Below are 15634 nucleotides of genomic sequence, written 5' to 3' on the forward strand. Positions count from 1 at the left end.
ATGTGACAGTACAAAATTTCTTCCGTGGACAGGAAGATGATGAGACATACAATTAGAGTGCATCAGTCCTTGAAGTGTACACTATAGAAAATCAAGTTACACAGTAAAAATGCCTTTGGTTAATGTAGCATACCTTCACTGTGAATAAATTAGAGCATATGGAGTGTGCTGTTTGAGCTCACAACCTATGTGATAATTAAACATATCTAATTAGATGACACTAATCACTTGCAAACCACACCTCTCATACCCCAGGCCATTGGTGTGGGGAAAACAATAAAAAATAAAAACTTTCTTTAGAAAGTCACAGTCTTCTTAGAAGTCACAGTCTATCTGTCTATATGGTAAAGCTCCCCAATATGTCATTTGTTAATTATTAATATGATGTTTACATTTGCAGTAGTACAGTTTTTATGTAGTGTGCTATGAGCACTCTAAGCAAAAACCTGAAACGCATCTGAAACATCTGAAATTGTTTAATCAAGGCATTCACGTAATCCAGAAAACATCAATAACTTTGATTAATCTTTAATTGTGTCATCAGACGTTGACTGTTAATACTGCAAGGCAATTGTAATATTTAGCCATGTAATTGCAATATGGTCTTCTGCATATATCGTGCATCCCTAGTATTAATGTAATACAGTCATTTTACTTGGTTAACCAGATAATTGAATGACTGCCTTGATGGCCCCATTTTATAATATTTTTTTGTGTCTTGTTTCTTTGCCTGAAGTCCACTTATGGCATCTGTGTGAATTTTTGGACCAAAATTCATTCCGTTTTCAATTTTTAGTGCCAGTTTAACATCTTGTTTTGTTTTTTTGCAGATGTACAGTATGTGCATAAGACTGAAATTAGTTTCGGTCACGTAATGTTTTTATATATGTATATGTGTGTGTGTGTGTGTGTGTGTGTGTGTGTGTGTGTGTGTGTGTGTGTACACATACGGGTGTCACTGTACTCATGGCGGTTTCAGAGATCATCCAGTGTTGTGGAAAACAACAATGAATGGTCTGAGCTGTTGGAGGTTCACTGCCCACAAAAATCATGTTGCACAGTTATGATGGAATCACTCTTATTGAAGTGGAGAACACAAAACGCATCGGCCATCTCCTCACAGACTGAAGGGAGCCATCTTCTGGTGGCAGTCACTCTGTGTGACCCCCTCTTTCAATTGGTATGTGATTGGTTCCTAGGCACCTCACGGTTGTATAATTTGATTTCAAAGCATCATAATTTATGTTTTTGAATTCCCCTGTATTTGAGCTGGGCGATATGGCCAAAAATCTTATCACAATAACAAATTTCATATGGTTCGATATCTATATATATTTGTGATAAATGTCAAATCATTATTTCCTGCAATTTTGAAGGCTGATTTTTGCTCCTGAGTGGTCAGTTGCTTTTTTAAACTACCTTTTATGATCAGAATATGACAAACACTTGCCAAACAGTGTTTGTCACAGGGGAAGTGGAGGAAAGTTTCTGGTGAGCTGTTTTTACCACCTGGAAAAGCGTGGCTGCTATTTTTGTAATATTCATAATTTAAGTAAACAGATTATTTTAACTGTCTGGTGATGAGTGCTAGGCTATCTGGTTACAAGTGCTGAACTTTTTAATTTCTCAACAACGTCAGCTTAGTACAAACAGCAAACCTCAGCTGGCTCAGTACGTCAGTGATGGATCACACAGCCTTACTGCCATCACTCCTACCACATCCTTGTCAGAGCTTAGCACAGTGATCAGACACCAGCTAGCGACGTCTGGATTTCTCTTTTCTATCGCAGTAGTTTCAGGGGTGAACCGCAATATATCTAACACTCGCTGTATAAAAGCATTAACTGCAGTGTGATTCTCTCACACCAGACAGTCTTCCTTCTAGGTATGTTTAAACTGAAATTGTTTGATCTCACATCAATTTACCGTGCTGCGCAATTGACGAAGTGCTGCTTCAAATTAGCCAGCTGTTAAAAACAGCAAGCCTCGGAAACTAGCATTCGCCCACTCTCCAATGCCTCACAGCTTCCTCAGTTTATTTTCATTTAAATCAGGGCTGTAACTTGCATGAAGCCATGCCTTTCTTTCATTTTTGTTGCTTGGGAATGCGCGAATACAAAAATCTGTGCACTGTGACTGCGCCGTAGCTCTGAGGAAGAGATGTACAGGTGCAAAAGCCTTTTGGATGTTAGGAAAGATGTGAGTCACAGGAGAACAGATTGCGATCGCTCCTCTTAAATATAACAGCTTCAACTCTTCTGGGAAGGCTTTACAGAAGGTTTAGGAGTGTATTTATGGGAATTTTTGACATTCTTCCAGAAACACATTTGTGAGGTCAGACACTGATGTAGGAAGATAAGGCCTGGCTCACAGTCTCCGCTCTAATTTATCCCAAAGGTGTTCTATCGGGTTAAGGTCAAGACTTTGTGCAGGCCAGTCAAGTTCTTTCACACCAAACTCTCTCATCCATGTCTTTATGGACCTTGCTTTGTGCATTGGTGCGTAGCCATGTTGGAACAGGAAGGGGCCATCCCCAAACTTCCCACAAAGGTGGGAGCAAGAAATTGTCCAAAATCTCGTTCTGCTGAAGCATTGAGTTCCTTTCATTGGATCTAAGGGGCCGAGTCCAACTCCTGAAAACTAACCCCACGCCATAACACCCCCCGGCCCCCCCGCCCCCTCCACCAAACTTTACACTTGGCACAATGCAGTCAGACAAGTACCATTCTCCTGGTAACCACCAAACCCAGACTCATCCATCGGATTGCCAGATGGAGATTCATCACTCCAGAAAACACGTCTCCACTGCTCCAGAGAGTCACCACTGCATTCAACGCTTTGCATTGCACTTGATGTAAGGCATGGATGCAGCTGCTCGGCCGTGGAAACCCGTTCCATGAAGCTCTCTACGCTGTTCTTGAGCTAATCTGAAGGTCACATGAAGTTTGGAGGTCTGTAGTGATTGACTGCAGAAAGTTGGTGACCTCTGTGCACTATGCGCCTCAGCATCCGCTGGCCCTGCTCTGTCATTTTATGTGGCCTACCGCTTTGTGGCTGAGTTGCTGTCATTCCACTTTGTTATAATACCACTGGCAGTTGACTGAGGAATATTTTATAGCAAGTGATTGGAACACCTGAATTTAATGATTTGGATGGGTGAGTGAATACATTTGGCAATATAGTGCCGTGTGTGTGTGTGTGTGTGTGTGTGTGTGTGTGTGTGTGTGTGTGTGTGTGAATATATATATAATGTGTGTATATATAATATTATATAGTCTTATGCTAAACTTTGGGTGTCCCTGTTTAAATTACATGTTTTGTTGATAATAAATTAACACATCCTTTACAGAGAGCACACTTTTTAATTACTAAATTTAATTACTTTTACTGCTAATTGGATTTAACATATTGGGGAATGGAATAAACCATAAAATCTTGCTTGTGCAAAAGGTATGGCACATTTTATATGTTATGTTGAAATTTTGTCCAGTATGTTAAAGTAAATGGAATTTATGCACAAATATTTGCATAAAGATTGCCATATTAATGTTTAATTAAATCAGTCATTTGTAATGTGGTAAAAGTTTTGGTTTTCTTTTGGCCATTGACGCATCAAACTGTACCTTTTTTTGTTTTTGTGTCTTGAAGGTTTTGAATTCTTTGAGACCAGTGCAAAGGACAACATCAACGTGAAGCAAACCTTCGAGCGTCTGGTCGATATTATCTGTGACAAGATGTCTGAGAGTTTAGAGACTGACCCTGCTGTTACCACAGGAACCCAGGGCAACGCCAGACTAACAGACAACCCACCGCCCATACAGCAACCCAACTGTGCCTGTTAAGTGTTCTGCCTAGTGCGTCATAGTCCAGCGCGTGCGTGTCTGTTACTTAGGCATTTAACCTTTAACCTTGTGGGTGACCGGTGCCAGAACAAGCCTGTTCTTATTAGCCATGGAAGACTGAGTCATGTGATCCTCTGCCCCTGCCCAAATATTGTTTTGCGTTGGAATCTGACTGCTTTGCTTTTTTTGTTTGAGAAAAGATTCAGAACGGCTTCAAAAAAGCCAAAAAGCTTTTGTTTTGTAAGCTCTGTACATATGAAAAAGTGATGCTCTAGATGGCCAGTGTTAGACTCTTTTTACAGCATATGAACTGCTCTGGCACCGCTGTACCACACCCATATCTGACTCTCTGATGTGCAGTGCCTGGTTCTTTTTAGTTTAACGTTCATTTTTTTTCTTCTCTTTAGAGTGGATCTAAGTCACTGTGGTCTTGCACTGTAACACGAATGGTTCAAATTGTTCCAGCGTGCATGTATCAGATATTTAGAGTTCATTTGAGCATATGGTCAGTTTGCTTGTCTTAGGCCTGTTCAAGAAAAGATGTAGCTCTTTCAAAGCAGGAGCAATTCATTTCCTCTTAAATCAGAATGTGGGGTTTTTTTTTTTGTTTGTTTTGTTTTTTTACAGTTCCAACTGCTTATTTTGTTAGCGTTTCAGCACACTGATCTATCTGTGTGGAGGTTGGTGGTGTGCGTACACCTCAAGTAATTTAGAAATACCTGAAATATATAATTGTATATACCTCAGCAGTTTAGAATCGGAGATGTTGAGTGAGCCATACAGGGACACACACTATATTAACAAATGTTTCTATTATTAGTAGTTTTTCAGAGAAATCTTCAAAGATTTTTATGTGATTAAACTTATTTATTTATCTATGTATTTAATGTAAACCTTCTCAGAGGGTTCAGAGTTGGAAGAAAAGCTTCAAATGTCAGGCTTGTTTGATATTTGATTATATGAAATGAGTGCATGTTCGTGGCCGCAGTGCTCCCTGTCCTTTCTCTTTGTGTTTATCGCTGTGGTTTCTTTATTTCTGCTGGCAAAAAAGGTACTTTGTGGTAAAAGCAGAGCCTTTTAGCTTCTCCCGCCTCAATTGGTATCTCAGTCTAGCCTAAGAGCGGCTTTTGTGGTGTTTAGATGTTTCCTGTTTTCTTACTGAAAGTGAAGTGAGTGAGCTGTCTGGGGCGAGAGAACGCCGCGATACTCAAGCAAAGGTCCCAGGCAGCTATTTCTGCAGCGTGAGTCAGTCCATCAATATTTAAATGGGAAAACCTGTTATGACTTCTTGGATTATAAATAACAAGCTTGTTTATGCTTCCTATTGTGAATCACCACTGCCAGGCACCTGTCTGCAAGCAGAGCTCTCTGTCCCCATTCGGTTCACTGTTTTCTGTGATTGCCAGCCGTGATACTGCAATTGTCATCCATGCTCCCTCTGTAAATGCATTCTTTTGAGGCCACTGTTGAGAGGTTGGACAAGCTTTACAAAATGTTGGGAAAGAAAAAATCCTCTTTTGTAGCAGACAACTCAGTTTTTGCACAAATGTCTGAATTTAGAAGGCAAAAGATGTGTTGTATTTTGTATCATGTGGCAGGTGGCCATGATAGAATAGAGCAGATGTAGTTTTTCTTGTCGTGTAATCAGGCTGGCGTTAGCATTGTGGCAAATTAAATTGTTTCCAACCTGTGTAGCTTTAGTGAGCTACAAGAGCAGTGCAGTAGATTAGCATCTTAAACTGGAAACTTAGTAGCTACGTGTCCATTGAATTGTTCTGCAAATTACAAGCTATGAAGTTTTTGAAGCATGAAATCATTTTTTTGTAAAAGTGTCACTGTTTTCAGTGGCAAAACTGTTAGAGCCAGACCTTCAGTTAATGCCATAAATGTCAAAACGAGAAGCAAGCCCACCCCATTAACAATACTAATGACTTCTAGTGCCCTTATATGATTTTGGTAGCATGTTAGCACTAAGCTAACAGTGAATTACAGCAATGTTTTTGGTTGTTCTAGATTAAATACAGATATTTGAAGCTAGTAACAGACGCATTAATGTTTTTAACATGGCATTTTTTCTCACAAAATCAATCCCATTCACTGTAAATCAAAACGTGATTTACTGCTGTACTACTACAAAACATGACTGCACATTGTTACAGTGGGGCAAAAAGTATTTAGTCAGCCACTGATTGGTTCTCCTACTTAGAAAGATGAGAGGTCTGTAATTTTCGTCATGGGTACACTTCAACTATGAGAAAAAAAATCCAGGAAATCACGTTGTAGGATTTTTAAAGAATTTATTTTTAAATTATGGTGGAAAATAAGTATTTGGTCAATAACAAAAGTTCAACTCAATACTTTGTAACATAACCTTTGTTGGCAATGACAGAGGTCAAACGTTTCCTGTAAGTCTTCACCAGGTTTGCACACTGTAGCTGGTATTTTGGCCCATTCCTCCTGCAGATCTCCTCTAGAGCAGTGATGTTTTGGGGCTGTCGCTGGGCAACACGGACTTTCAACTCCCTCCACAAATTTTCTATGGGGTTGAGGTCTGGAGACTGGCTAGGTCGTTCCAGGACCTTGAAATGCTTTTTACGGAGCCACTCCTTCGTTGCCCAAGTGGTGTGTTTGGGATCATGATCATGCTGGAAGACCCACGTTCCATCTTCAATGCTCTCGCTGATGGAAGGAGGTTTTGGCTTAAAATCTCAGGATTCATGGCCCCGTTCATTCTTCCCTTAACACGGATCAGTCATCCTGTCCCCTTTGCAGAAAAACAGCCCGAAAGCCTGATGTTTCCACCTCCATGCTTCACAGTAGGTTTGGTGTTCTTGGGATGCAACTCAGCATTCTTCTTCCTCCAAACACGACAAGTTGAGTTTTTACCAAAAAGTTCTATTTTGTTTTCATCTGACCACATGATATTCTCCCAATCCTCTTCTGGATCATCCATATGCTCTCTGGCAAACTTCAGATGACCCTGAACATGTACTGGCTTAAGCAGGGGGACATGCCTGGCACTGCAGGATTTGAGTCCCTCTCGGCGTAGTTTCCACCATAATTTACAAATAAATTCTTTAAAAATCCTACAATGTGATTTCCTGGATTTTTTTTCTCATTTTGTCTCTCATAGTTGAAGTGTACCTATGATCAAAATGACAAACCTGTCTCATCTTTCTAAGTAGGAGAACTTGCACAATCAGTGGCTGACTAAACACTTTTTTGCCCCACTGTATAGAGACCCTAAACAAACCTTGTAGTTGTCCTTTTGACAAAAAGTATATTTTCATGTTTTTTGAAGTTGTATGCTACAAAGATGTTCTTCTAGGATTCTTTAGTAAAGAAAACAATTCTATTTAGCACCAAAACAGGTTCTGCTGTTTTACGTTGTCAAGCTTGTAACAGTAGAAGAACCCTTCTTGGTGCCAGATGGAACCATATACAACACATTCTTCATCATATGAAGAGCCCTTTAATGAGGAAATGCAAAGGGTTCTTTGAGTGTTCATGGTTCTGTAAATAACCATTTTGTTTACTAAAGAACCATTGAAGAGCATCTTTTTAAGTGTGTACAATTTTTCTTTAGACCAAAATGAGATTTTTGACATTGTGTAAAGCTTGTCCAACCAGTTGTTAAGAAAGAACATGCACGCTTGTCTGGAGCACCGATGGACTGATTCCCCTCATAGAATTAAATTCTAATGATAAAATGTAGCCCTTAAAAGAAAAATGTGTTGAATGTGATTTTGATCACATGTTCTGTGGTATTGTGAGTGTATTATGTGAAAAAAGCTCTAAAATGGTAGATAGTTATTTTGACATAAGCAAAAATAAATGCAGTCATATTTATTGTGTCGGAGGCAAGTAGGCCAGTGTTAGTAATGCCAAATGATCCTTACGCATCACTGATGTGTAATCAGTGTAGGAAATGGGTGAAAAATGAAAGTTTTCTGCAGCAACTACATTTAGCATTACACTTGCATGAAATTGTGAGACATTATATTTAGAGAACTGTATCTATATAGTTATTTTATTTCTGCATCCTACAGTATGTGGGCTGCAATGGGCCAATAAGTGCAATATTTTGAAATCCTGTCTCTTGTATATACTGTAGATGTATATTAAGGCTGTATGAACTGTGTGTGTGGGTGTGTGAGAAACAGATTGTGCTGTAAATGAATGAGAAGTTGGTGTGTCAGTAGTAAGTTTACTACTGAGTGTGTATTAGTAGATGTTTATCCTATAAATGGGCAATGCTGGTTTTGCACATTCCATTCCAATGTTTAAAAATCCTCCTGTTGTGTTGATCATGTGTTCATTTTTTGTGCTACAAATAAGACTTAAATGTTGTGTGGCAAGTATGTACAGTACTGCGTAAAAGTCAGAGACCAGCCGTATATTTCATTTCCAGTTGAAACAGCCAGTGTCATTTTTTTGGCTGCCTTCAGTGCAACCCTTCACAAACGTTGTACGGACAGATACACTGACATAACATTAGAGCAAACAACCACATAGCAAGTACTGTAACTAACGTTTGCTGGGATGTGGGTTAACAGACTCACTACAGTTGCTGCTGCAAAGCTAACCAGTTGGGTTTAACTGTCACAACATTAGCAAATAAAACAATGCTGACCTACTGGTTCTGTAGCAAAAATAACATTGCCCACCTGTCAAGCAGAAACAGAACAGCCTCCTCATCCCTTTTCATCCCTTTCATCTCTCAGTGAAACTCTTGTTCACCAGTTTCTTGTTTAAATTTTCCCGTTCCACCTTAAATGATACAGCAGTTATGCTGTGGTCCCTGAGGCTAAAACACCCTTTCCTGATCTAAGAACTTCTTTCTTACTTTTTGTTCTTCAGATCTTCTCCGCTTCTCACCATCTGTCCTTTTACAACACATGTATGCCCCAGATATACAGTTTTCCTTATGCAAGTAGATTATTTCATATTCACTCTTTTCAGTCTATCTACTGTAAATTAGCACATTGTACTTAATGGCTGTTAAACAGGAAATGAAATAGAATAGTGTGGTCTCTGACTTTCCAGTGCTGTTTGTGTAACTGTGTGTGTTTGAATGAGATTAAAAACAAGCTGCCTGTAAATTCTCTCCAGGTTTGGTGTGTGTGCGCGTGTGTCTATTAGAGAGCTGGTGCATGTAAAGTGTATCACTGTACTGAGATTCCTCTGTTATAAGACTGTAGACCACTGGACCTTCCTTGACATTCATTCATTAGCCACATGAACCCTCCACTAGAATGATCCAACCTCAGCAGTTCTAATGAAACTTTAGCTTCATTGCTGCACAGTGTCGTATTTAGAGAAATTAGGAGTTGGACTTTTTTGTATTAATAGCCATGCAGTCTATTACATTTATATGTAACCTACAATGCCATCACTTTGGTAAGCAAACCATAAAATACGAAACAAATAAGTAGTTTTTCGCTATGAAACAACCCAGAAGTAGGTTCTATACATGAATATCGTCAGTTGAGTTGTGTTGTATGGTCCACATTGATCCCACCCCTAAACTATGGGCATAATCCACACGATAGAGTTAAGACGTCATTGCACAGCGGTTCTTTATATTTTGTTGTACTGTATGTAGGAGTTACTGTCGAACTGGTTGTTCTGTTTGTGTGTGACGAATGTATGACAAAGGTGTTATAATTGCTATTGAAAATACCAATAAACATAACAACTGTATTGATACTGAAGCCTTAATTAGTAGCATTAATTACTACCACTCCAGCCTTTGGACCATCTGGTCAATGTGTGTGTTTATTTTTTATTCTTCAATTCATTTTGTTCTTTCTTTTGCTTCCTTGTACGTGTCCTGCAATTGAGGACGTGGGAGAATCCTGACCCCTGCTGGCTGTTTCATAGTATCACCAGCATGACGAAGCATATATTTTACGGCTGAACAAGCTTTTTTCCCCTTTTTCCTTTTTTACACGTAAAGAGCTGAATCTGTAATCTATAGCAAATGCAACCTTAAAACGCGTAGCCCATTAATCACACTGGATTATACATTCGCTTAGCATCGTGTAACTGTTAGAACACACAAAGAAATCTAAACCTGCTGTGAAGGCATTCATATAACGGACCTCAACATACTGAGTTTGGGTGGTCAAAATTGTGGCCACCAGATGGCAGCATTGGCTTTCTCTGAATTTCCTTTTGATCAAAAGGGGAATTACATCACTTTTCCAGAATTTCAGCATTAAGGGTTAAGAAGTACACATTCAGTTTTTTGGTGTGAAATGCGCCAGGCTAGAGAAACCTACCGAGTCAGAATTGTTCACAGCAGTGGTGACAGGAATCAGACATCTGAAGAGTTTAAAGCCTTTAAAAGCTCCTTAACAGTGAGCTTTTACATGAGCACACTGCCCGATGCTTGAGAAATCCGTTAGTGGAGAGGCAGTGTGGAAAATGCAGGGTCAGTCCAAAAAAGATTTACCCCATACTGTCAACATTACACATTAAAAACTGAAGATGTGAAGGTTCACTGACGAGTACAATAGCTGTACTTTGTGTTCTACACATCAACACCCCTGGTTCCTATGACCACCACTGTGAAGAAATCCAAGTTAGCATGTTTGTCTTTTTGATGTTTTTCCATTGTAAGTTAGTGCCTGTAATGTTAAAGTATGTTAGTGAGTTTGTCTACAGTGGATGTTTTTGCATCAAACCACAGTGATTGACAGATGTTTTCAGAAATCAGTGGAGTTCCTTTTTAACGTAGGCAGAGCTCTATGGTAACTGCTTCATGTTGAATGAATAAGTAACATATTTATGGCCATCTTTATTTTGCTTTTAATACCGCCCTAGTACTGACCACCATTTCTACGGTCATGTTACTGGCAGGCTTACCATAACCTGGGGACAGTTTGTTTTAAATTGTATGTTTCATGTTGTTGCTAGTGCAAATCCAGTAGAGCTAAAAGAGCTTAAAAGACTTCATCATGATTTTGGATCATATTAATGAAACATAAAATATGTTACCATCTTACCATTTTCATGTATTTACATAATAAATTGTTTTACATATTTAAGAATGAATTATTCTAGGTATTGTTACATTTTCTACTGTATAAATGAATCTTCTCTGTTGGTGACTTGACTGCCCAGCTACCACAAGATGGCAGTGTGAGACTGATGCAGCTTCCCACTGGATGAGGCTCAGTATTTAACATCATTGGATGAGGATCCATTAAGACTTACCTTTAGAAGACCACAAGGGTCTAAAAGGGCTATGGCTCAGCATTATTTCTACAAAAGCACATGTGTGACACAAAAGCAGAATCAACTCATGCTTTTATTTTATCTGTTGCATATAAATTTCTTTTTCTTTCTGTCTTGAAATTTTATAGCGTTTAAACTGATTGGAGCAGGATCTACAGTACCGTCAAAAGACTGTAAGAGACAAGGTATCCAGTGAAAGAACTGTAAAAAGTTTGTCATTGAAAGATGTAACCTAATGAATCAAATCTTGAAGTATCTGTTTATGTATCCCTTTAATGACACTGAAAAAAATACAAGTAGTATTAATAATAATAATAATAATAATAATAATAATAATAATAATTATAGCCACCATTGGCTTTGGTCCAGGGCTGCTAAAATCTACAGTATGCGTGTCAGAAAATAGGCTCTCTTAACATACAAACTCTAAGTATATATATTTTTTGTTTAGTGCACAAGCACATCTACAAGGCTGGATGAGACAAAGGTAGCAGACGGTACCTGAACAAATTCTGGAACAGCATGAACATAAGAAGTTAGTTGATATATTCAGCCAGCAAGCACCTATAGGCCAACTGTTCTCCTGCGTGGACTTGACGTGTAGGACTATTGCATTCAGCTGCACTGCGTGTGGCAATCGAACCCATGCAGCCGACAGTCTGCTCTCATTCAGAAACTGCAGTAGCAGCATAATCAAATATGTTCTAAGCATTAGCTTCACAATGTAGCACTTATTATGTCCTGATAATCAGGCAGCAAAATGGGTCGAACTTTCCCAGTGTACGCAACTACTGTCTAATACAGAAAGAGGGAGAAGGGACATGGACGGACGGACGAACAAATAAAAAGACACTGATTTAAGTTAAGGCACAGCCCTGGGGCCAAACACCAGTGGCGTCTTTTCATATTGTTTGGCTTTCCTCTGGTTCTCCATAAACAAGCTCAAAGGTGACTGTTTTTCCATTTTTTTCGTTTTTTTACAGAATATCCTTTTTTTTTACATTGTATAATATCCATAATAAACATTCTCTCAACAAGAGTTTACCAAATACAGCAACACCATCGCCATTAGGGATGATAGAGTAAGAACTGGTTATCATTTACATCAAACGTTACAATATATACATCATAATAAATACATGTCTGTAAACAGAGACAAACAAAATCCAGAACAGCAGAACAGGTAAGGTCATTTGGTGAGGAAAAAAGAAGAAGAAGAAAAAAAAAATACATGGCACAACTTAAATAATAATAATATTAATAATAGTCATAATAATAAAAAGGTCTAACAAAATCATCACTACTTTAAAAGCCAGATTCAAGTTTCTGTGAAGCAGTTTTTCCTATGCTTTTAAAAATGTTTGTTCTATGTACATATTTATCTTAAAAAAAACAGTAACTTGCAAGTAACATGCCGCCTATGCTACAGTTTGTGTTCTACAGTAACGCTTAATATGTACAGCAACATAAAATGTACAAACCAATAAATAAAACCAAATACATGTATAAATAATCCAAAACGAAAAGCCACTTGGCTAAGTGCTGCAAGTCCTATAGTGCAAGTCCAGTGAGGGAGTGTGGTTTTGGCATGAAAAGCGACATCGGTAGCTGGATGTTTGTCTATGTCTAGCCCTAAGAAAGCCTACCTGACCAAACGAACGGTCTCTCGACATACCGCAAACGCTGCATTGAAATCATATTCGTTTAAGCAGTTTACATAACTGCCCCTATAAAGATGTTGCACAACATGCTCCATTGTGGAATATCTGGGGCACGTAACTTATGATCTGAAATATTATTCAATTCAATCTAGTTAGTATATGTGAACAAAACAGTGGAGAGTATTACTGAAGTATGTATGTTCAAATGTACGAGATCCACTGAAGAGAAAAGAACAAAAGGCATGCGAGAAGAAGCACTGCTCACTCAGAAGGCTTAAAGCATCCAAATTCTGAAGTGTAAAGTAACCTGAAACATGCAAATCTACTTCAAAGTGTACTGTAAAGTGTATCAGATAAACTCTGTTGACAACAGGATGTCGACATTTTGACCATACAGTAGAAAGTGTTTGTGTGAGCGAGTGGAAACTGATCTGAGAAAGGCCTTGCCTGGTAGCATGTGAGAAACGTTTTATAGGATGAAGATGCGTTACAGGGATACAGTGTTTTACAACCTGATCTCCATCTGCAGCTTTTGTAGCTCGCAGTTACTAAAGACAATGGTGCCTATACACTTCCCTGTTCTTAGTAAAAGTCCTTGACTTCTAACAAAAACACAATTATAACAGAAGCCAATGGGAAGATGCCGAAGCACCTGCACACTGGCTTCTTCCATTAGTCAACAGATTTTCTGATCTGTTTTAAATAAAGTTCATGGAAAATAAACTACATGCCACAGGTGCTGCAGACAGAGATTGGGTTCTAAAAAAACAGCGGTTAAAATGTTTGCCAACTTCTTCAAATAATCTACAAGCAATCAAAGCAATGAGGCCATGCATAAATAATGCTACTTAAGCGACTGCCATTCACTGAACATACAGAAACGGTAGCGTCGTTGTGAGGCATTCTGTAGCTGAAACTGTATTCGTGCTGTATTAAGAGGCTCACTGGAGGTAAGTGTTTTAAAAAAACAGTATCTCAACAGAAAGACAACAGTAACATCAACAAAACTGAAGAGTACTTGTGCAATAAACAAAAAGGACACAGCAGTGTTGAACGACATTGTGAACTAGCCAGAGTCGCAAACACACACAAAAAAAATTATTGAATGACCATCATGAAAGCATACTTGCAAGTTACTCTTTGCAAGAAGATTTCTTGAAAGATTTCTTTGCTGTTGGTGTTTCTGTAAGAAAAGTAACATCTATGTAAAAATCTCCATTTTATATGCCATACAAAAAGAATTAGAGGCCATGACAGCACTAAGCTGCGTGTTTTTTTCAGTCAGGTTTTCAGGAAGACTTAAAATGTAGAAAAAAGGGTCTCTTTGAAAGCCAAAGAATGCATTCCAATGAATTTCCCATTACCCCCTGATGGCCAGGGCTGATGCAGTCTTGTTAAGCTCATTTGCTTCAAACCATCTGGCCTAAACTTCACCGGAACTCTTGCTGTCGATGCAGAGGAGGAGGTAATGGGGACGAAAGCACAGTGGTTTTAGCTCCAGCAGTGTTCAACCATGCGCAGGGGGCTCACAGAGCTAAGGGGGCCAAGGACCTTTGGGGGGAAAAAGGAGTGAAGAAGGGGAAAAAGGACTAAATGTTATTCCTGAGTGCAAAATAAGGACAATCTATCAGAGTCTGTGTGTCTACCCATCTCCGCAAAAGGAGAGGGGAGTGGCCAAGGTTTGAGGAGTGCAAGGTGCGCTTTGGAACTAAAACTTTGCTGTCTGTTATTAATATGCACCAAGACGTGCTTAGCATCACTGCTACGTTCCGGCAGGCTGCTCTTCTTCCTCCTCCTCCTCCTCCTCCTCTTCTTCTTCCTCCTCAGCCATGCTGGGTTCGGTTGAAGCTTCCTCTCCGGCGCGCTCATCCTCCTCCCCCTCCTCTCCCTCGGGCTGCTCGTCCAGCGGTATCTCTGTGGACTCGGAGTCCTGCGTGCAGAGGGTTTTAGTGTCACTGCAGCTGTTGTCCTCTTCCTCCTCCTCCTCGTCCTCCTCCTCGGCTTGACTGCCGCTGTCCTTCTCAGTGTCCGACTCTCCGTCCTCCTCCAGTGTGAGCTCGAACTGGAATTTCTCTGCTCCGCCGCCAGGTCGCCCACCCTCCTCAGCCTGCTCCGGGGCAGGGGACGGGCTCTGAGGGATGGTGCTCTGGTACCACTCCCTGTTATCCTCCAAGGTGTCCAGGATGTCCTGGGCGTCTGGGTGGACCAGGTCTGCCCATGTCTCCCACAGAGGGTGTACGATGTAGTCTATGAACCCCACCTACAGCACAGAGGAGACAGAGCTCAGAGAAATACTGACACTACAAATATACATACAAATTTGTCAGTTCTTTAGCACACATTACAAGCCTCACATTTGCATAGGTCAGTGACTCAAACCTGTCATTAATGTGAACCTTTTCCTGAAATGACTCGCATGCAAATTCTAATTAATAACACATGAATAAACCACGTGCATCAACTAGTTTGTTAGAGTGAGACGATGGTGAAAAGGGTCAAATGCAGGTTGTTTTGCTACCAGCACCAGCGCTGATGCCACATTAACACCGAATGACACCACATGAGCAGTGAAAAAAAAAAGGCACATGAATTCTAATCTGACTGTTCTCTAAGGTCGCATGGCCATGAATCAGATATGTGTCCATTCTAGGAGCATGTATGAAAGTGGCTTAGATCTGGTTTTTACTGCATGTCCACATAACTCAGAAAACATCAGTGTCACAGTAAAGCAAAAAATTGTATTTCAACTTCAGTCTAATGTGAACACAGCCTAAATTACATTCAAATCCACAATTCTGCTGGTACAAAGAGTATCATTTTAATTTTTCATTCAAGCCAAACTCAGGAAATCTGGAGCACCAGGTGCAGTAATTTCTTATTTTCGAAATG

The 15634-nt window shown here is 39.7% G+C and overlaps 2 protein-coding genes across 14 annotated transcripts in view; one reads left to right on the top strand and one right to left on the bottom strand.

Annotated features, from left to right (window-relative positions):
- LOC108425194 (ras-related protein Rab-3C-like) overlaps window positions 1–6101 on the top strand; it is a 34378-nt gene extending 28277 nt beyond the window's left edge. The window contains exon 5 of the mRNA XM_017693674.2: window positions 3649–6101. Within this exon, the coding sequence (XP_017549163.1) occupies window positions 3649–3842 (194 nt within the window). The 3' untranslated portion in view covers window positions 3843–6101. The remainder of the gene's footprint in view (window positions 1–3648) is intronic.
- Window positions 6102–11139: 5038 nt separating this feature from the next.
- The window catches only part of LOC108425192 (cAMP-specific 3',5'-cyclic phosphodiesterase 4D-like), a 264509-nt gene continuing 260014 nt past the window's right edge, over window positions 11140–15634 (bottom strand). For all 13 annotated transcript variants that reach the window (XM_017693666.2, XM_017693667.2, XM_037547235.1 and 10 more), the window contains one exon: window positions 11140–15005. In XM_017693666.2, the coding sequence (XP_017549155.1) occupies window positions 14508–15005 (498 nt within the window). In that variant the 3' untranslated portion in view covers window positions 11140–14507. The remainder of the gene's footprint in view (window positions 15006–15634) is intronic.

This window comes from Pygocentrus nattereri, chromosome 18 (assembly GCF_015220715.1).
Source record: "Pygocentrus nattereri isolate fPygNat1 chromosome 18, fPygNat1.pri, whole genome shotgun sequence".
Lineage (NCBI taxonomy): Eukaryota > Metazoa > Chordata > Actinopteri > Characiformes > Serrasalmidae > Pygocentrus > Pygocentrus nattereri.